The following is a 22,217-nucleotide window of genomic DNA, read 5'->3' as shown; positions in this document are numbered from 1 at the left end:
TCCCTGCCCCCATCTCCTACCCCATAACCCCCACCTCTTATCCCTGCCCCATAACCCCCCTCCCTTCTCCTGCCCCAGCGCTCCCTGCCCCCATCTCCTACCCCATAACCCCCACCTCTTATCCCTGCCCCATAACCCCCCTCCCTTCTCCTGCCCCAGCGCTCCCTGCCTCCATCTCTCCCGTGCTCCCCGGGGGGCGGCGCTGCCCCCTGGCGGCTGCAGGCGGCAGGGGAGGGCGGTCCGCTCCCAGCCCGGCCCGGCCCAGCCCAGCGCGGCTCCGCCCCCGCTCCCGCAAGCCCCGGACTTTAACTCCTCGCCAGTCGCTCGCCCTTCTCGTGCGGTGCCCGCTGCCGGGGGCCATGTGAGCCGGCTGGGGCCGAGCGGCGGGCGCACGGGGGCCGGGGCAGACGGTGCCGCAGCCAGCATGGAGCGCAGGAAAGTCTTCGTGGTGCTCGATGTGCTCTGCGTGGTGGTCGGTGAGGGACCCCCCCCCCGTCCGGTCCGGTCCGGTCCGGTCCGGTCCTGGAGCCAGCTGCCCGGTTCGGAGCCAGCTGGGAAACTTCCCCCCGCCCCCCGGTCCTGGACTGGTACCAGCTGGGCAGCCCCCCCCCCTTCCACCAGCGCCAGCTGGGCAGCATGTCGTCCCCCCCCCCCCCCCCCCGGCTCCAGCTGAGCATTGCTCGCCGCTTTCCGAGCCAGGGCCGGGCCCGGCTCCTCTCCGTCCCCGGCCCCAGCCGAGAGAGGAAGAAACTTCTCCTCCGCCCGGCCCAGCTCCAGCTGGCTTCGTTTCTGTCCGTGCAGGGCTGGGCGCGGGGCGGGCCTGGAAGGGGGTTGGAATTGGGAATGGGGAGCAGTGGGGCTGGCGTGGGACGCTAGGAAGGGGGGCTGGTGTGGATGGGGGGGCAGGTTAAGAGAGTCTCTCATAACCCCTACTTGTGTCTCGTCTCATTTCCGACCTCCTCCTATGGCGGGAGTTGTCCCTACTTCCCCAGAGCAGACCCCACCCCTTATGATCCCCCTTTACTCCCTGGGGCTTCAGGGGGAGCTGGGGCTAGTGGGCTGCACCGTGCCCAGTGCGGGAACCTGCATTGCAGGAGGGAGTCCTGCTGCCCTCCTCACCTGGGGGCACGACCCCCATGGAAGCAGCTCCCCTGCAGGTGGGCTGGGGGTGGAAGCCAGCTGCGTGGGAGGTTGTGAGCAGGTTCTTTGCTGGGTGAGTGCACCTGACCTGCCACCCAGTTAGCCTTTGTTCCCAAAGGCCATTAGCCAGCTCGTAAGGGTACAGGACGAGTTTATGGCTCAATAAGGAAGTGGTTTCCCTCAGCTCCACCAGCCTGGAGCCACTGTGCAGGGAAGGGGTGATAAGAATGAAGGTCTGTGGCCTTTGCATCCGTGAGGACCATTTGCACAGGTGGGCACCCTGCCACCCCGAGAGCTTTTTTGGTGCCAGATGCTGGGAAAAGCAGGCAGCGTCTGTATGGATCACAGCTCTGTGCACTTGCATGGGGGTGGGGAGAGATGGCTGTGGATCCTGCTCCAAAGAATTGGACAGCTGGGCCTTTAAAGAAATCCACGTGGAGGGGAAGGTCCAAAGGTAGACCAAAGGCACGGGCCTTGATTTAGGCAGTTGCCAGCCACTAATTCTGTTCTTAAATGGGCATTTTTTGGGGTTGTTAGCCAGGGAAGTGGTTTGCTAGGGCAAGGTGCTGACCTGCCAGCAAATACAGGGTTAAATTAGAGCAAAGCTGGGAGCCGTTTTTGTCTGTAAACAACAAAGTCAGGCCCATCCAAACTTCTCTGGACACAGCGGCACCAAGGGGCAGCTAGGCCAATGCAGCACTGGCGTGCTGTCTCGCGGCGCTGGCAGGGCTGGGGAGTTTACAACATGCCTCTGAGGAGAGGTGCGGGGCATGGAATTGGTGGGCTGCAAAGTAACTGACTTTCCCCTTCGCCCTCACTCTTTCCCAGCAGAAAGCTGGCACTGCCAGCCAGTGCACGGGTGAGGGATGCTCTCCCCTTTGAGTGTAGGCTGCTGCCGGGGGCTGGATTGCCCTGGCTGAACCAACCACCTCGCTCTGTGTCCCTGTCCCATTGTGGCTCAGAATGGTGGGCCGCTGGCTAGCATCCTTCTTGCTGTGATTTGCACGCCGGCAGATGCAAGAGCCAGGTCTGGACGAGGCTGGCATCGCGCTGGATTTTGAGGCGTGTGTGCGTCTCCCCCCAGCGCACGCGTCTCCCCCCAGATCTCTCATGAGGATCCAGTGCTGGTGGAAGGTGCTGGATCATAGACACCTTATCCTCAGACCAGCTACAGCATTGGGACGCTGCCCAGCCAATGCACCTCAACCGTGCCCCAGAGGGAGAGGGACCAAGATCTCCTCTGGTGACCCGGACACTGTGAAGAACTAGATAGAGACCCACCAATCTCTTGTCGCCCAATGGCCATTGGACGGTGGTAACTTCCCTTTGCTACCAGTCTGGTCTTTGACCCAGGGTCTTGGTGCTGTCTTCCCCGTGGGGGAATGGGTTAACCGATGGGTTAAAAATATTGAACATGCCCAAGCCGGTTTTAGCTCCCTCCCGTGCCCTTTTCACTCCCTGAGCAGACAAATGCTGCCTCTAAAATAGCCATCTACAAGTCCATAATTAAAATACCCTTAAAGTAAAGGAACAGGTCTTAATTTCAGCTTGGACCTCCTCTGGGATCCGTGTAAACCACAGGTGGAAGGGACCGAGGTTCCGGGGTTTGTTTAGGTCTCTCTCTTGCGTGGCTCTTTTATTTTTAGTGGCTGTGGATTAAATTATCCTGTGAGAAAATTGGTGCCTAATTTGAGCTGCAAATGAACGTCTTGCAGATATTTTTAAGAAGCTGCTGTGTGTGCAGTTCACCTGGAAGCCCTGTGCAGCTGGGGAGGGTGTCAGGCACAGCGGGCCTGTTGCTGTTTTGTCCCTCCCCCCCCCCCCCCCGACCATTGTTTCCGCCAGAGACAGTTGCAAGGGAGAATTTTGCATGTTGCTGGAACCAGCAGGGTGAGTTTTTCACCTGGGCAGGAGGCTGCACCATGCACGCAAGGGGCTGGCTCAAAGGAAGGTGGCGGTGACTCTTCCCCACCTCCTTGATTTTGCCTTTGTGCAGCAGGGAGAAGACCAAGGTGGCCTGTTTACCCACAGAGGCCTATTAAACAATGGACTGGATGGACATTTTTTTAAAGGTGGAACTTGGGAGATAGGTCCCTTTTAAGGCAGCCCAGAGGCTCCCGGCCTTGGTTTCTCGTGCAGACACCTTGGCTTGCTGGCGCTCAAGCGTTGGTGGAGGGCTGGGATCCTGTGTTCAGACACGGCAGGAGCAGATGACTGCCGGCTGCCTCGGGCTGGGCTGGAGGTAGGAGCGGTGTACTGGGATTCTCTGCGGGGATTGCTAACCAGGAGGCAAATGAATGTCTGGTGGTGGTTTCAGTGATGGGATTGCCTGCCCTGTGGGGGGCTGGGCAGTGCCCCTCTCCACCAAATCCACGCAGCCGTGGGATGGTAACAGCCTGGTTGAGGGTTTGAGCTCCAGAGGCCTAGATGGGAAACGCTCCCTGCTCAGTAACTAGGCCATCCAGTCCCATGAAGTCTGTTCTCTAGCCCAGAGTTGACCTCTTTCCTCTTCCTCCAGTGCTGGCCTTGCTTCTTCACCCTTGAGGGCCCATGGCATGGGGTGGATTAGAACTGATGCTAGGAGAGGCTGCAGATCAGAATGCAACCTCTGTAATGCTTTAAAACAAACCTGCTTAACCTTCTGCAGTTCCCCAGCTCTGCCTCCGATGCACCTGGTGCTGGGTCCCATGGCCAGGAAGGCTCCTGCAGCTGAAGGGGAGTGTGGATGATCCTGCAGCCTGTCTATGCTAGGGTAATTTGCACTGGGGTAACTTCACCAGTGCAGCTAGGCCCGTGCAAGCCCCCAATGCAGACACCCCCCCGGTGCAAAATGGGGCTTGCACAAGTGCAATGTATGCTGGTAATTTACAAGGTAAGTCTCACCAGTGCAAGCCCCACCCTGCACCAGGGCAGCACATCCACTCTGGGGGTTTGCACTGGTGAAAACACAAACAAGCCACTCACCCCAGTATAGACAGATCCCTAGTGTTAAACCAGATGGCTACTGCTGCCTTGTCTGCATTGGGATCTCAGCCACCAGCACAGCTGCATCAGCGCAAACATCTAGTCAAGACACTCCTTACGCTGGAGCCACGTGAGGGGTACAACTTATCCTTGTCTGAAACCAGTGTAAGCTCTACCGGTGCAAATTGTGTTTCCACGAGGGGTTTGCACTGGTGCGGCTGCACCACTGACTGAAATCCTAGGGCTGACAAGGCCTGGCTTGCCACCTCCAGGTTGCTCTGCAATCTTTGCTTGGACAGGGAAACCTCTCTGCTTTCCAAGTGCTTATAAACCACCCTGCAAAGCCCTGGCTGATTCCAGGGACCGGGCACAACAAGTTGTCGTTAAGAATGCAGCTGACTGGAAAGTTTCAGTTAACTTGGAAATGGAATTTTTTCTGATTTTTTTTTCCCTCCCTCTTTTCCTCTCCCCCCTTCCCATTATCTGACCAGCTCTGTTAACTGTGCTCTGTGCATGGCAGTGGTCGCTCCAGGCCTAGACAGTCCTTGTGGCCCTATACGGCTAGAACCAACCCATTAGCCACAGCCCCTGCAGTCTCCCCTATATGACAGCAGACGCTGAGCTCCTAGCTGGCTTCCCCACTCGCTGCAATGTGTACGGGCCAGGAAGGGGTCAGGTAGGAGAGATGCCAGTTGTCAGAGCGCCTCTTAGATCAGTTGCAGAAGGTGGCGGGTGCATCCTCAAGGGGTTAAGTTGCCTGTGTGGATAGAGGAGCTTGACACCAGGGGGCGCCACTCCCACAAGTGGGAAGGCACTGGGGAGGCTGGCTCCCAGAACAGCACTTGGGTTCACGAAGGTGGCCGTTGTAGTGGGGGGTAGGGCTGGGTGGGCTCCTCCAGCACATGCAGGGGCTGCCCTTGGTCTGGTCCTGTTGCTGAATCCTTCCTTTCCCGGGTATCTCCCAGCACCGCCAGCTTTCTCCTGCCCCTGTGTCGCCATAGGGTCACCACTGGGAAAGCGCCGTCCCTTGCTGGGGCAAAGCATCTGCAGAGTAAAGGGGGGCGCGGGAGAGCCCTGTCTCCCAGGTGTCACTGCAGGGCTGGAGCTGTTCTGAGAATGAGGTTCGAGCCCCTTGCGGAGTTGGGGGGAGAGAGGGGATCCCCCAGTGTACCGGGCAGGGGGATGTGTGTACCCGCAACTGCCTGGCTAGGGCTAGTTCTGCTGTGACCCAGCCAGCTCTGGAGCACGTCTGCTCGTGGCTTTGCTCTGGGCTCACGTCCTGCCCCACTGGAGTGCCCCTGCTGCCCCTCCTGGGAACCCCTCCCCTTGCTCTCGGGCTCCATCGCACCAGGGCTGTTGTGTGCCAAGCCGGGGCTGGTGCTCCCCCGTGCCGCAGCCTGGTGACTTTTTCCACTGCACTTCGGTGGCAGCAGGCAGGGTTCAAACCGTTTGGGTGGGGTGACCGTCTCTTCATGCCCCACCCCAGCACCGACTGGCAGGCTGCCCATTGGACCGGGGAGCTGGCATGGCGGCATGTGTTGTGTGCGGGAAGGTGGGGAAGCTGCGGCCTGGTACCTGTGATGTGGAGATGCCGTGTGAGACAAAGACCTGCAGGGCCTGTGTCAATATCGATCCGGCCCAGCTCGGCTTTGCTGGTCCGGAAGCAAGCACAGAGCGTGATCTCCGTGGGGAACGGCTCTGCTGCGGGGCGGGGCTTTGGGGCGGCGCAGGGAGCAGCACGTCTGATCTGGGGGGCTCCTGCTGTGCCCCACGCGGGGCGCAGAGTGGGGAACGTTGCAGCAGGGTCTGAGCTGGGGGATGGCGTGCAGGGGGTAGACAGGATTGGGATGAGTGATTTTATTGACACTGCCCCGGCACTCAGCGCCTGCAGGGCACGCACCGTGGCACCATCTATAAGGCAGAGCACGGCTAGTGAAAACGGCTCCTCGGCACACGCTCCTTATCCCCCTCCAGATTCCGGCAGCCACAGGTAATTGCTGAGAGGCTGCAAGCTGTCACGCTAACGACCGCTTGCTCGTCCGGCCAACGCAGGCGCCGGGGCTGCTATTTTGGGTAAAACCTCTGGGGCTGAAAATTGCCGTCTTAATTGACGTGAATGAGCCAGCTGGCCGAGGGGACGACGTGGGGGGTGGGGTGGAGCCTCAGCTTGGGGACAGAGACGCCGGGGGCTCGTTATGTTCATCCTCACCCGGGGGCTCGTTACCTTCATCCTGATCCAGGGGCTGGTCCCGTTGCAGGCAGAGGGAGCCTTCTGCCTTTGGCTCGGAAGAGCGCAAAGTTAGGTTGGGACTCCTCTCCCTGTCGGTCGAGAGAGGCTATCAGAACCTGGGAAAAGCGGCTCTGTAGGAGGGCGACAGGGTCTTTGGGGGCAGCCCCAGGGATGTGCTGTCTGCCCAGGGACTGTGGGGTCTGGGACCCCATTTCCAAGAGCACTGCGCTGAAGGGAAGCAGGTCGACTGGCCAGGAGAGAGGGTCACTGCCCTGCTCGTCCAGCTGTGGACAGGAGACAGAGGGACTGGGGCAGCTGGAGGATTGAAGAAGGCAAAGATACGGGCGACCAGCTGTGTTGATTGAGGGGGGTTGGGGCGGGGGGTCCCCCAGAGTCTTGGCCCTGTGTGGGGGAGCCTGAGTCTGGCTGACTGCATGTCAGAGCGAGGCTTTGGTGTCTGCTGGTAAGAGGCCGCACACCATCCTGCTTCTGAGATGCAGAAGGCGCGAGGTGGCATTGGCCTGGGGGCAGCTCTAGGGGATGATACCCTGTCCCTGGGTGCAGGCCTGTCGAGAGAAATCTGGGGGGCCTGGTATGTCACATTCGCTGGGGCCCCTCTTGTTTTGCTGTATGTACGCAGGTGTTACAGATGTTTTGGGGAGGCCCTGAGCTCGGGGGCCCTAGAACGATTGTCCTCCCTTTTCCTCCCCTCTCGTCAGCCCCGCCTGGGTGGGTCTATAGGGTGTAGGAGGAAGGTGCAGATGAAGCCAGCCCCCACGGGGAGCTGGCAGGGCCAGCTTTCTCTGAGGCCCCCTGGGCCCAAGGGGAGCTGGCAGCACGTTGGCTCTGGGGATGGCTGAGTTTTGAAATCACCGGCCCCACCTCCTTGGGCTCTGTGCCCGGCCCAGGCATCGGCCTGTCCTTAGTCAGCACCTCGACTCCCCAGTTGGGAGGATGGGGACCTGTGGATGCCTCGTCCCGCTGGATGCTGTAGCGGTGGGAAGAGGAAGAGCCCGGATGGGACGATAGGGAAATCCCCAGCACGGCCACCTTCAGCCTCGTGGCTTTGACTATTTGCTAAGAGTCCTCTGTGCCCCTGATCCTGACTACAGTAGCAGAGTGGGGATAGGCTGCCACCCCCTGTAGTGGTGTAGGTTGGGGGGCAGTATAGTCTGGTGGTTAGAGCAAGGGGCTGTGACTCCAGAGATGTGGGTTCAATTCCTGGCTCTGCATAACTATGGGCAGTTACATTAGAAGCTTTCTGGGACGGGCACGTGGGGGGCCTCATTCCTGGTTGGGGCCGTGATATAAGCACAGGGCTGGCCATCAAAAACTCTAACCGCAGCTCCTGCCACTGACCTGCTGGGTGACCATGGGAAAGCCACGTCCCTGTTTTGTGCCTCAGTTTCCCCATCTGTAAAGGGGAAACATTTACAGGGGGAACTGTGAGGATTGACTACTGTCTGTGGAGCATTTGGAGAATAGCAAGTGTCGGACGTCTCTCTGTCTATTCCAGTAGCACCTAAAGGCCTTAGCGCAGATCCGGGCCCGATTGTGCGAGGTGGTGTACGTACACAGAGTAGAAGACAGCTCCTGCCCCAAAGACCTTGCAGTCTAGGCAAGACAGGGAGAAAAGTATGACCCCGATTTTTACAGGTGGGGAAACTGAGGCAGAACCAAAGTGGCTCGCCCAGGGCCACGCAGGGCATCTGTGGCAGGGCTGGGCCCTGAACCCAGATCTCCTGAGTGCCAGTGTGGGGCCTTAGTCACAAGACCACCCTTCCTACCTAAATATGGCTGCTTGACTTCTGCACTGACCCAGGGTTGGTGGCTTTCTCCGGTTTAGACCATTCTGCTGTGGTGGCTGAATCCGGAGCCGCAGGTGAGGGACATGCGGATCCGTGGGGGGGGGGGGGGCTAGTGCCGAGCGGCAGATGGGAGAGACGATCCTTGCAGCTGAGTTGCAATTCCCGCTCTGCAGGTGGTTGTGTTTACAGCAGCGTGGCAGCTGCCAGGGCCTGATAACGGGGCTCTGCTAATCAGCAGCAGCCAGGGAGTGGACGGGAGGGCCCAGGGGGGGCCAAGCTCCTACACCAGTTGCCTTGGCATCCCTGGAAGGCAGAGTCCTGTGAATCAGGGCAGCTGTGACTGAAGTCGTGACCTCCCCGGGGGACGGTGGGTGCCTGGGAGTGATCGGGCCCATCCATGCCGTCCTGCCGGGGACCCCAACCCAGGGCTAGAGAGATCCTTGAGAACAGCCGTACTGGGTCAGACTGACGGTTCTTCTGGCCCAGGATCCTGTCTCCGAACTTGGCCAGGGGCTGGGTAGTTCGGGGTCCTTCCCTGGCATCTGCCCCAGCCTAGAGGCGCGTCTGCATTGAATTAGACCCCGGCTACCCCCCTCCGTGAGTGACACGCGGGCATGTGGGGGAGGGGGCATGGGTCAGGGTTGTAAGTGACTCTAGTGCGAGCCGGAGGGGCTGCCTTGTCCCCTCTGGATTCGGGAGCCCCCTCTAGGCAGAGAATAGGTGCTGTGTGGGCAGTGACGAAGCAGCCTTCCCCCGTGCGCTGCCCTCTGCCGATGCCCCTCAGCCTCGCCGTTGAGGGGCCCCACGTCTGGTTCCTTCCAACCAGGAGCCGGCTGCCTAGGGGTGAGGATGCTCCGAATCCCACCGCAGATCCAGGCAGGGGCGGCTGCTCTGCTGGGTCTGGTGCTGTCTGGGTTTGGTCTGTGGCCCCCCAAGCCCAGGTGAATGGGGGCGGCTGGGCCGGGAGCCGGCAAATCTCGGAAGCAGCAAAAGGGACTTCAGTTCAACCCGTGCCAGGCAGGGTGGGACATGGAGCCCAGTGCGGGTATCTCCCTGCTCTCCGGGGGGAGGAGAAGGGGAGTGAGGGAGACATACCCCTGGAGGGGGACTGTGCCCCCTCCTGCAGAGAGAGCCTCCCTGACACCCCTCCCCGCTCTGCCTTCAGCCTCCCTGCCCTTCGTCATCCTCACTCTGGTGAACTCTCCGTACAAGCGTGGATTCTACTGCAACGATGACTCCATCCGCTACCCCTACAGGCCGGACACCATCACCCACGGGCTCATGGCGGGGGTCACCATCACCTGCACCGTCCTCATTGTAAGGAAACCTGGGGGGCTCCCCCTTTCACTTCCCCCTTCCTCCGCACCTTCTTAGACAGCCTTGCTCCACCCCATCCCGAAACACCTCGACCTGGCTGGTCTGGACAGCAGATCCCTTCGCTGACTCCCGCTCCAACCAGCCAGCCCTGCTGGGGCTCAGAGGGCATCTCTGGTCCCATCGATCTGAGCGAGCGGCCGGCTCCCTGCGGGGAGAGGCTAGGGCAGGGATAACTCTCAGGGCCTCCCTGTCCACTGCTGGGAGCTTCCCCCAGAGCCAGCAGCTCCCTTCACCAGCACCCCGCAGCAATACTCTGGCCGCTCCGGCTGGGATTGGCTCAGCCATCCTGGCCGCCCACGACTTCAAGAGCAGAGCCGGCATCGGGACCGCTCCTCTCGGGCGGCCGCTCACTGGCTCTCCCTTGGCTTCCGCAGGTCTCCGTGGGCGAGGCCTACCTGGTGTACACCGAGCACCTCCACTCCAAGTCAGAGTACAACAACTACCTCGCCGCCCTCTACAAGGTGGTGGGGACGTTCCTGTTCGGCGGGGCCGTCAGCCAGTCCCTGACCGACCTGGCCAAGTACATGATCGGCCGGCTCCGGCCCAACTTCTTGGCCGTCTGCAACCCCGACTGGTCCAAGGTGAACTGCTCCGTCTACGTGCAGCTGGAGAATGTGTGCCGGGGAGGCGCCAGGAACATCACCGAGTCCAGGTGACACGAGGGGCTTCACGGGGGGGGGGGACCTTCTCTGGGGTGCTGGGGGTGGGGGAGGGCAGCTTGAGACCAGACCAGACCCTGAGAAATGCCCCACCAGACTGAGATCCATTGGTGGGGAGCGCTGGAGGCTGGGCAAGGAGACATGGACCCTCCTGGCCGCTGGATGACGGAGATGAGGTTGGGAGAGAAGGTCCAATGGCCGGTGAGGAGTTGGGAACGCAGCTCACTGAGGCTATATGGGGTGGGAGGGCAGAGTCGGAAGGAGCGTGCAGAGGTGGAGGGAAAGCATTGCTCGGCGTCCTGATCCAGGGACCTATCCACAGGGGATTGAGAGCGTGAGAGATGCCTTAGGGCGGGCGAGAGGGGTCCCGTGGGCTTATTTGAGGGCAGGGTTGAGGTCTCTCATCCTGATCCTGGTCTTTGTTCTTCCAGGTTATCCTTCTATTCCGGACACTCCTCCTTCGGGATGTACTGCATGGTGTTCCTGGCAGTGAGTAGTTCTCGCTAGGTTTGCTTGCGCTGTGTCACAGCAGGGAAAGGGGGCAGTGGGGTCCAGTGGGTAGAGCCAAGGAGAGGTGGGAGTCCAGACTCCTGGTTTCTATTCCTAGCTCTGGAGGGAGGTGGGAGTCAGGACTCCTGGGTTCTATTCCTCGCTCTGGAGGGAGGTGTGGTCCAGTGGGTAGAGCCGGGGAGAGGTGGGGGTCAGGACTCCTGGGTTCTGTTCCCAGTTATGCCCCCGATTGTGTGAACTTGGGTTAATCCCTTTGCCTGTCTGAGTTCTGGGGGCAGAATTGAACGGTATGCCCACCATCACTGTTGCCCCCCCCAGCAGGGTCGCACTGCCCCACACGTTTCTCGCCCTGCGTTCTGAGGCCCCTGTGTGTGCTCCACGTGGCGATCCCCGGGTGGGAATATCTGGGTAAAACGACCCTGCCGGCACTGGGCTGGGGGGCAGCGCCGGGGAGACTGACTGACCGACCCTTCTCTCCCCAGCTGTATGTCCAGGCCCGGCTGATCGGAAAATGGGCCCGGCTGCTGCGCCCCACGATCCAGTTCTTCCTGATCACCTTCGCCATCTTCGTGGGCTACACCCGGGTGTCCGACTACAAGCACCACTGGAGTGATGTGCTGGTGGGGCTCCTCCAGGGGGCGCTCATCGCCATCCTCACTGTAAGCGCACGGGGGCATCCCCACCCCTCCCTCCATGCTCACCGGGTGCTCTCTGGCTCTGCCTTGGGGGCCGCCTGCTGGCGGATGGATCCTAGCACCCCCCCCAACCTTGCAGCCCTGTGTCCACCCCCCTCCTCACAATCTTGCACCCCTGGCAGCTTTGCTCTGGATGGTGGTTTTGACCTCATCCAGTATCCTCCCTCTGTATCGGCCTTGCCCAAATCCAGGTAACTGCAGGTGCCTGATGCTTGAGGAAGGCGACCTACCCATTCTGCCATCACATTAGCACCTGGTCTGTTGTGCCCTCCCCCCGTCCCCCAACTGATCGCCCCAGGGGTCAGCGGGAATGGCCTAAAGATCTGGGTTGGATGATCTCCGGTCTTGGTCTAGCTCTGAATTCCTGCCCCCAGATCAGAGTCTCGGGTGCTGCTTGGCTCCCAGCAGAGGCTGCTGAGGAGGAACTAAGAAGCTAAGCTGGCAGCACCTGTTCGGGATGCTCTACGACATTGCTTCACACCCTCCTCCTCTTCCTCCCTCGCCCCGTGTGGCAGAGCAGGACGTCATGGTCCCAAAGCACGAAGAGTCTGGACTCCTGGGCTCTGTTCCCAGTTCTGCCACTGACTCGCTGCGTGACCTTGGGCAAGTCACTCGGACCAAAATTTTACCGAGGCTGCTGGACGCAGCCAGACCCCATGGCCCTCTCTCGGCCTGTGTCGCCACACAGGATCTCCCTGAGACCTGGCCTGGATCCACTGAGAGATGTTCCCTCGATGGAATTATCCCCTAAAGCCTCATTCTTTTCTCTCTTCTTCCCTCCCCTGCCCCCCAGGTCCGCTACGTCTCTGACTTCTTCAAGCAGCGTCCGCCTCCCCAGTGTGATGAAAAGGACCCGGAGCGCAAGCCCAGCTTACCGCTGACCAGGAGCGAGCCCGATCGCAACCACTACAGCTATCCGGGAGCTCCCTGAGCTGCGGGAGCTGGGGGGGCAGCGCTGCTGGACAGCTGATGGCAAATCCCAGGCCCCACCAGGCTGCCTACCAGGGCTTTGGGGGGAAGAGCAGCTTATCTTGTTAATTGGTTCCACGGCTAATGAGTTCCTTATTACTGCATGGCGCCATGGCACCCGAGGGACCCCCTCCAGGGGGAGCCAAGCGAAGACTTTTAACGCTCATATGGAGTGCTGCGTGCTGGCCGATGCCAGAAAAACCTGCCCTCCTGCCTCTCAGGTCCAGGGGCTCAGATCTCTCACTGAGTGGGTGGGTGCGTCTCGTGCTTCTGAGGGTAGCTTTCCAGCCCTCTGCGTGGAAGAGGCAGAGGGCAATGGCACAGGGGTGGGACTGCTTGTGAAGCAAAGAGTAAACTCCATGTGAAGCCTGAGGTGGTGTGGTGCCGAGAGCGTCAAATTGTATTCGTGTTGACAACTACGGATCCTCGCCGGGACAAAACCAAAAGGACAATGCCATCGAAGCATTGCCCGGCTAACGATTTCAACCCGTGTTCTTCTCTGCAGCTTGATCACCTTAAAATATTCCCAGTAACCAGCAGCCGATGCAAATGATCAATGCACGGGGAGGGTCTGCTCCCGTCTCCCCGCCACGCCGGAGTGAACTGCCACCCGAGTTTGTGACGAGCCCGCATGGGGGTGAACTGGACGCTCCATAGGAAACGCTTTGCAGCCGTCTCGGCTCGTTCTTTAATGGGGGGATGGGGATGGGTGGGAATCTTCTGTGGTAAAGGAAACAAATTGCTGTCTGGAGACTGACACGGATTCTTGCCCTTTGAGAGCGCATGTTACCTGGTCCATCTCCTGCTAACAACCTCGCCTCCACTGCACAGCAGCGTCTGGCACCAAGGATTTTGGGCCTCCTTTTAAACTACATAAATTTTCATGATGATGTGTTTTTTGTATTCAATGTGTTTTTATTTTTAAATTAGATCATCCTTAAAGAATGGCAGTGTCAGGTCTATTCTTTTACTCCATAGATGTTTGTGGCCTCTAAATACATAGGTTTAAATGTTTTGTTTCGTTTTTTTTTAAAAACGGGGGATTTTTATGAAACCCCAAATTAATAGACATGTTTGCCTCAAATTATATATTTTTAACATTTCAGTGGGAATGGGGGTTGGGTTCTTGACATCAATACCCTCCCCCCATCCCTTTCTTTGGTGGCTTTGCAAGGCAAGCCCCAGGAAATTGGGCAAGGCTATATGAAAATTACTAAAAGCAAGAGTGAGTGAAACTGACCAGTTCTGACTTTCAGCAGCCCCCCAGCGATCCTAGAGGAGTGACATGTGAAAGGAAAACAAACGGGAGGAATGGTGGAAAGCAAACACGGGCACGGATTCTGCGGTTGGCTCTGTGTTATGTGCTAGCTGCTCGGATTGCACGATCCATGCCTCAGATTCTGTAAACTGCATTCACTCGCCGTGTATCAATTTTCTTTTCTTTTTTAATTAGGATTTTTAACCTGGCTGCCCTTTTAAACAGGAGGTGGACTGATGGGGAAACTGCCGCCGACACTGAGAGGAAGCATGGTCCAGTGGTCAGTGCCCTAGGCTGAGACTTAGACCAGAGTTCAATTCCGTGCTCTGCAACTGACTTCCTGTGTGGCCTTGATGGAGTCACTTAGCCTCTCTGGGCTTCAGCTTTCCATCGGTACAATGGCAATAATAGCACTAGCCTCCCTCACAAGGGTGTTGTGGGGACCAGTACATTAAAAATTGTGAGATGCTCAGATACTGCAGTGATGGGGGACCATGTACCTAAGAGATCAGGGAAGTTTAGCAGGTTTCTAGATGGCTGTTAACTTCTTGTGCCTTAATGGTTGCTAGAGCAGAGAGGTGCCATAGGCCCCTTGCTAGGCAAAGGCAGTAACCATTCAAGTTTCTTGGCTCTGTGTCATGGGACTAGGGTAGGATTATTATTTTTATATCGATGTTAAAAAAAGGCCTAAAAGCTCGCTGAATGAGAACTGTTTTTCTTGCATTCCCCCGTAAGTCAGAGCTGAGTGACTCTTTCCAAGCAATCTTTCCCTTTTGGCATTCAGGTCTGCCACGGAAAAGAAATCTCAGTCCAAATGCTGTGGTCAGGGGCGGAAAGTAGGGCTTGCTGTCGGGTTTCTTAGCGTGTTGTAATTGGCAAGGCAATCGGTGGTTTAGAAACAGAAGGGGGTGATATGCTGGGCACTTGGAAGAGGGTTGAAATGCATGGGGCAGCAAGCATAAAAATGCACCTCCGATGATAAACTTGGAGTGGTGGAAAGCAGTGCTCAGTAATGGTTAGTGCGCTGGGGAGTTGAGAAACCAGTTCAGTTCCCAGCCCTGCCGCTGATTTGCCATGTTACCATGGTCATGTCATTTTAAGCCCAGGCATCCAGCACAGAACAGCTCTTGTCAATGAGGAGAGAGGCGCTTTTAACTGTCTTGGAAAACCTGGGCCTGAATATCCATGCGTTGAGCTTCACCTGTCTAGAAACCAGAGATGGTGCTACTCACCTACATCCGAAAGGTGCAGCTGCTCAATTAGTGCTCGCAAAGAGCGTGGAGATCCCGCCGGTGCCCTCCAGCAGTAAATCGTTGGCCCTCGAATGATACGTGCCTGGCCTAGGTGAGATCATAGGAGGGATAGATGGTGATGTCTTGGCTGGCATCGGGAATGCTAACGAGACCCTCAGGTGGGTAAACACCTGCTCCTCCATTACGCATGCACACCAAGGAGTTCAAAGGGTGCAAGGAATGCAGGATCCTGTATGGAATGGTGTGCAAGCCTGTCCTTAGCTGGACACCATCCTCTGGGCCTGATCCTTGCACGTCCACCCCTGTGGAGCTGGGCTTCGGGAAAGTGAACAAATCCCCTGTGTAAAGCCTTCCTCACGTCACAGCTGGGATGCTGCAAGATGACGGCTGGGGCAGGCATGACATTGGCCTCTTGGAGTGGCAGGCTGAGACGGGATTTGGCTTATGGGCTATGAGAGCTTGATTCTGAGCTGTGTTACACCGGACCAAATCAGGAGTTCAGGCCATGTGAGATCAGAACAGGGCACGTGGGAGGGGCCAAGCTGTGCAAACCACTCCCCCTGGAGCCCTCTGCAACCCGCAGCGAAGCGTAGCTGTTTGTGTTTCGTTTCAGGCGTTCGTCTGACCTGCCCGACTCTGTAAAACTAAGCACAAAACACAAAGAGGCGCAGAGGCTTCTGCCTGGTATTTCCAAATGTTTCTGCTGCCCGGCCAGCAGCAAAAAAAAAAAAAAAAGCCTTGTAAAACCAGGATCTTGCGTGGTGATTTATTATCTTCCAGATTTCCAATTAGCCTTTTGTAATAATAGAGAGAGAGAGAGAGAGAGACTGAGCAGTAATCATTGCCTCTTGTGATTCTTTATTGCCCATCTCTGGTAAGAGCCATTTGCTCAGGTCTGCTCCCCTTTTTGAAGGATGAAGTCTGAATCTACCTGTGGTACTCCTTGCTCTACCCAGCAGCTGTTGTCTGTATTACAAAGAGATCCTTCCCCACCCCCCCCCGGAGATCCAGGCCCCGGGGAGAGGAGGGGAGGGGACCCTGCCCAGTTGAAATTGACCAGACAAATTCTTCTCTCCGTGTTGGACATGGTGAGCGGAGGTTCAGAGAGATCCAGGACCCTGTCTGTGGCACAGCTGGGAATTGAACCCTAGTGTCCTAGGCCTGCTGCTGTCCGTCCTCACCTGGAGGTTGGGGATGATCATTTTTAGGGCCTAGTGCTGCTCAAGCTGAATATGGGACTGGCGTGTTGAGAAACCAGGGGGTTTTCGGCTCTGAGTCAGAGGCGCGGGTGCAGCAGCCTGGGTCTGGCTGGGGAGGCAGTGGGAGCAAAGGGGCTGTAGGGAGCTGGGATTACAGTGGCTTGCTGGGGGGAGTTGGTCCAGGCTACCAGTAATCAGGGGGTGAGGGGTTGCCTGTCACTGGTGGCTGCTCGTATTTTTCACAGCTATTTGCTCCTGCTCAGCTGGACAAGCTGCTCCCCTCGTCAACAGCATTGGGCAAGATGGGGCTCCCCGTCTCCCCCCTGCAACCTCAGCAGCAGGAGGGCAGGATGGATGTGGTGCCGATGCTGAGAGGAGCTGGGGCTTGTCCATATGCTGGCGAGTCCGGCCGGACCCCTCGCGCCCGCATCACCCATTTACAGCATGGCTGGCGTTTCTGTGGCCTTTTACCTGGAACGAGCTCAAAGCACGGTGATGTTGGCAGGTTGGTACCTGCCCTGTTTTCAGGTGGGGAAACTGAGGCATGGAGAGGGGACCCAACTTACTGGAGCTCATCCAGTTGGTGGCAGAGTGGCTATGCACATGCAGCTGCTCCTGACCGCAGTAGCTGTGGGTGCCCAGCACCTCTCATGAGGAGGGACCAGAATGGGGAATCCTGCCTCCTCCTGGACCTTAAACTAGCTTTACCTTAACAAGCAAAGCACTGTGTCCAGTTGGATCTAAACTCTCTACCCGAGATTCTTGATTTTGCAGCCAACGTGAGATGCTGGCTATGAACGAATGATGCCACGGCTGCAGCAACTCTGATGTTGCATGCAATTTGTTTTACGTGGTCCCCTGTGCTGTCGGTTTTCCATACGCTTCAGCTCTGTGCATTACCAGTGGACAACCCCGTCCTGTAGAGGGAGTGGCTGCTGGGCAGGGACCAGTCAGCCGTTCACGATTTGGGGGTAAGCACCTTAACTGGATGTGAGCAACCGTGAAACAGCTCCCTAAGTGGTCCTCTAACAATTGTCGTCATGCCTCAGAGTCAACACTCCATTGAGATGAATGGGGCCGTCTCTCGAGTGCTCATTCCAGGCTTGCTGCAGACTCAGGCTTCTGCAGCAGAGGGTAGATTCTGTAGCCTAGGGGAGGCCCGGCTTCTGGAACAACCTCCCCACCACCTTGGGCTGAAATGGCAGTTCCCAGCCCTGGCCTAGGGCTCCAGCTGCAGAAGCTGGTCTCCATCCTTGCTCGGAGGTGGCTCCTGGTTGACCCAGAGAGTCTTGGAATGGGAACGGCACCAGCTTCCATGCCGAAGGCCCTGTCTACACTGGGGTTTGTGTTCATTGATGTGGTTACAGAGGGCACGTGTCTAGTCGAGACAAGCCCTGACCAGCCACTACCTACCCAGGAGAGCACTCCCCTGTGGATTGCATTTGCTCACCGGGTCGTTATGCTGCTTTGGCTCTTTACATCCAGCTTCCCTCTCCCCACCCCTGCCCGTGCCCCCACTCGCAAGGAGTGTTGGGCCAGGTACTGAAGCATGTGTGCAAGGGGAGGGGGGTTCTCTCTGGCCTTGTTCCCCTCTCAAGGAGGCCAGGTCTGCACTGCAACCTGCCAGCGTAGCTCGGTCCGTCAGACGTGTGATCAGAGCTGCCCTGGCTAGGCCGGATGCAGCAATACGGGCAGACCAGCGCTGGCAGCAGTGTAGTCTGGTTCAGTCGGAGCAGGGCTGGAATGAGCTACCCTGGCAATGTTGTCGATATAAGCTCCGGCTGGACGGTGGTGGGATGGTACCCCAATATACCTACCCCAGCAAAGCAGGCTGAGCCTGGCCTGGGCCAGGGGGTTGGGATCTGTCTGGCTGACTCCTGGGATTTTATTGCAAGTCTTGGGGTATTTGGGGCTTTTCTTCAATCCCCAGCTCCTGGAGTCAGGTGACTAAGGGGGGATTTCAGCTTAGGGTTTGTTTTTGTAATAAAAACAACAAGGAGTCCGGTCCCGCCTTAAAGACTAACGCATTGATTTGGGCATAAGTTTTCGTGGGTGAAAAACCCACTTCTTCAGACGCACCATTTCATTTGTTTGTAATGAAAGTTTCTAGCCTTGGGGCTCTGGAGAAAAACTCGACTGCAAGGAATCCGCCTGCAACTAAACAGAACCCCGTGTGGCTTAGCTCTAAAGTCACATGCTTTTTCCAAGCTAGTCTTGTGATTTTTTTTCAGTAGGCTGGACTCATGTTTTGGGTTGTTTTTTTTTTCCCAATGACCACAGCAAGACCATGGCCCCAGCTGCTTCCCCGCCCCCTGTATACACACACACACACATGCTCCAGCCCTCGGCTCCTGCACACTGTTGGCATCCCCATTGCAGTCCCACTGTGAGCACAGCCAGGTATTCTTATCTTCCCAGGCATAGAGGGGGCCAGCTCTCAGCAGTGGTTGAAATGCCAGCAGCTGCCCTGCTCCAGCCTGGACCCAGCCTCAAACTGCCCCTTGGCAGCTTCCTGCCTGGAATCCGCCTCCTGCAGCTGCAGACACAAGGGGCTTCTCTCTCTTTTCTCGGCACAACGCAAACGCAACGGGGCTGCTCCCTTCCCCCAGGAACGGAGCTGGCTCTTTGGATGGATCACTGGAAAAACCAGCTGGGCCACGCTGCTCTGCCTCTGGCTCTTAAAGAGCCAGGGCCCCCCTGGCTGGGTGCCAGTACACTGCCATGTGAGTGCAGGGAAAACAGGGCAAAATACTTGGGGGGCGACCACAGCTGCCCTGGAGTCACTGCCAAAGGCTGGGAGGGGGCCCTGTCCTGCCCCTGCGGAGCCGTGAGCTGGGTTCTCCTGTGTTCCAGGCCGGAGCGGGGGGCGCACCTGGGGCTCTGGCCCACTGGCTTTCCAGCAGGGAGGGAAGGAGCCGGCTGTGTTTTGTGCCTGGCCCAGTCAACATGTTCCTGGGGGTTTTGTGCAGAGCTGCATAAAAACCCTCACAAACCTGCTGGGGTGGGGGGCAGCCTGGCATGAGCAGGATGCCACCAGCCCCAGCCTGGACAAGGGAGAGCTCTGCTCCCTCCATGCCCCCAGGGGTGAGGTTGGAGCTGAGGATTGTGGGGGGCACGCTGGGCCTGAAAGGATCCATAGAAATATGGGAGCCGTGTCTAGGGTCAGAGAGGGGGAGGTGCTGGGAAGTCAGGACTGTTCTCAGCCCTGCCAATGACTTTGGGCAGGTGCCTTCCTCTAGCTCTGTGCCTCGGTTTCCCTGGGTGTGAAGTGGAATTGATCCTGGCCATATGGGACGGGTGAGGCTTAATGCATGCAGAGAAGGGGCAGGGGCAGCTCGCATCAGATTTAGGGCCTGATGCTTCTTCGTTATGCTGGAGTGAATTCAGAGTACCTGGATCAAGCTCATTGGAGTTACAATAGGGGGAATCAAAAGTGACTCAATGGAGTTACACTGGAGTAAATTGGGAGTAATTGGATCAGGCTCATTGGAGTTACAATGGCCGGGGTGGGGGGGAACAGGAGTGATTCAATGGAGTTACACTGGAGTGAATCTGAAGTACCTGGATCAGGCTCCTTGGAGTTCCACTGTGGGAAGCAGGAGTGATGGATCAGGCTCACTGGGGTTTTGCACCAACAGCAGCCAGGGCAGACTCGGGCCCTGCTGTCCTGCCTTCGCTCTGGTTTGCCAGGCCCAGGGAGAGAGCTCAGTGCTAGGAGCCCTGCTTGGAAATTCCACTTTGAAACCATTCCCTTCCCCCGGAGCGAACGCTGTCGGAAACTCTGGGCTCCAAGGCGCCCAGCCAGCTCTCCCTCTTTCCAAAACAAGCCGCTTTCAGCGGCGTCTGGCAGGGATCCTGCCTCCAGCCCCAACCAGGGCTCCAAGCCAGCGGAGAGCCCCCCTTTTACGTGTCACTCTTCCTCCTTCCTGCTGCTCTCTGCTCATGCGCTCCTTCCCCCCGCCTCCACTCGGGTGCCCCCCACTCCCTCCCACCACCCTGTTCCAGGGGAGAGGCTCCCCAGCCTCGTGCAATTCAAGGGGGGAGCTGGAGTCCCCACACAGTGGGGTGCCCGCTGTTGAGTCTCAGGCCTGGCCCTGCTTGCAGCTGCTCCATTGCTTCCAAAATCTTTTGGCAGGGCGCCCCTGCAGGCGGCAGGCGGCACTGCAATTCCAGCTGGGCAGGGGAGGCAGGGCCCACCCTGCAAAGGGGCAGGCGGGGGGAGGGGGGCAGAGTGAACCAGGTAGCACCTCCAGGTGTGGGCAAGGGAAACAGGGCGTCCCCTGGTGGCGTAGGGAGGCAGTGCACCCGGGCTGGGTAAGTACACAGAAGCCGGTTTACTGGGCTGTTCAGGAGGATGCCAAGAAGGGGGGAGCATGCTCAGGCCCCCCACACATCCAGGGACAGAGGCCCTAGCACTGTTTCCCCCGCCTCACCGTCCCTGGGGGTGTTGCTCAGGCCCCTCTCCCCTGGCAGGGAGTGTCCTGGGCTGCCCCCCACATGCCTGGGGGCAAGAGGCAGGAGAAAGCCTAGCCTTTCCACCAACATTGCGCTTCCCCTGCCCCCCCTCACACACACGCTGCTGCTTCCCTTCCACGTCCAGGATCTGCCAGTGGAGGATATTACTCAGCTCCCAAGCATCCCCCTCCAACCTGGCCGGCAGCCAAAAGGGTGGAGCCTGGGGGGAGAGGAGCTTGTGGGCTGGAGTCCTGGGGGTGGGAGGAGAGATTGGGGGGGGCACAAGGTAGGACCGGGTTGGAGGAGAGGAGAAAGTTTAATAGCAAGTTCATGGACAAGCTGGGGGGTGGATCCTGGCTGGGGAGGAGGCGATAGCCCTGGGCCAGGGCGATGGGTGGCGTCTTCCAGCTGGGATTTTTCTGCTTCCTCCTCGTCTCTCTCTCCCTCCCGCCTCGGCCGCTCTCGTCTCTGGGAGAGAACCTGCTCCGACCTGCTCCCTCGCTGGCTTTGAGCCCTGCCTGCCTGCGATCCCCTAGCCTGGCTCCCCCTGCCCACTCCAGTGGGCCCTGTTTGCAGCCTCCAGGAGCGGAGGGACTACTGGGGTCACTGGGAAGGGCAGGGCTCAGATGCTCCCTTGTGGGCTTTGATCAGTGCCACGGGCTTTAGACTGAATGGTGGCATGTTAGCCTGCGTGGTACCATCCCTGCCCCTTGCCCCACAAGCAATGCTGTCTTCCCCCTGCCCCATCCATCACAACCCTTTTGCTCTGCCCTCCCTGTAGCCTACTCAGAAGTGGCCATTTAGCCTGAGCCTCTGGGAGGCAGGCGAGTGTCCTATCCCCATTGGGGGAAACTGAGGCACCGAGTTAAAGCACCTACTGAGGGTGAGTACCTGTTGTGGTTGCCAGGAGATGGCGGGCCTAAGCCAGCCCAAAGCTAAAGGCTTAACCGAGGGGAAGAGGCCATTGAACCGAGGCCAGGAGTAAATACTGGGGACGACAAATGAAAAAGCAGGGGTGGGATCCACAGGGAGGAATGGACCGGAGTGGGGAGAGAACCCAGGTGTCCAGAGCCCCCAGAGAACACAGCCCTGCGCCCCAGGACTGCGCTCCGGCTAGCCTGCAGCCCGCAAACGCCGGCAGGAAGACTCCCCGGGACTCCAGTGGGCTGTGGATCAGCTTCCCCCCACCCCAAAAAGGTCTATTGGACTCTGCACTGGCATGAGCCATTTCCAGCCCCGCGGAGCAGCTCCGAAGAGGGGGGAAGTGAGCGTGGACCCAGCTGCTGTGCCCGGCTGCAAGGGGCGAGGGGCTGCTCTCCCCTGCCGCCAATGGCGCTATACCCTCCACTCCGGAGGGGCACCCGTGCCCCCTGGTGGCCCGTGCCCTCCCTGGGGCCTGGCTTCCAAGGGGCTGCTTTTCCCAGAGCACCGGTGACTGCTGGTTGGGGTCACTCCACTCCGGGCGGCCAGTTGACGCTTGACCCTGGCTGTCCCCCAGCCCCTGCAGAATCAGTCGATGCAGATCCTCTCCCGTGCTTCAGGCCCTCCGGCCCTGCCAGCCCGTCTCCAAATGCCTTATGGCCTCTGCCTGCAGACCCCCAGGGAGCTAGGGATCACAGCTCTAGAAAGGGCCTGATCCATCCTTTGCTTCCAGGGGAATGTAACCTGACCAAGGAGAGCAGGCTCAGGCCCCTTGCTCT

The 22,217-nt window shown here is 58.5% G+C and overlaps 1 protein-coding gene across 1 annotated transcript; it reads left to right on the top strand.

Annotated features, from left to right (window-relative positions):
• The first annotated feature begins 280 nt into the window (after nt 1-280).
• PLPP2 (phospholipid phosphatase 2) lies at nt 281-13,297 on the top strand. Its single transcript, XM_084614531.1, has 6 exons — nt 281-476; nt 9,308-9,459; nt 9,894-10,171; nt 10,610-10,667; nt 11,171-11,347; nt 12,177-13,297. The coding sequence occupies exons 1-6, from the start codon at nt 425-427 to the stop codon at nt 12,312-12,314; spliced, it is 855 nt and encodes a 284-aa protein (XP_084470657.1). The 5' UTR covers nt 281-424; the 3' UTR covers nt 12,315-13,297.
• The last annotated feature ends 8,920 nt before the right edge of the window (nt 13,298-22,217 follow it).

This window comes from Lepidochelys olivacea (assembly GCF_965140295.1).
Source record: "Lepidochelys olivacea isolate rLepOli2 genome assembly, chromosome: 25".
Taxonomy (NCBI): Eukaryota; Metazoa; Chordata; order Testudines; family Cheloniidae; genus Lepidochelys; species Lepidochelys olivacea.
Note: the sequence above shows the minus strand (reverse complement) of the source record. Positions and strands in the feature narration are given on the sequence as shown.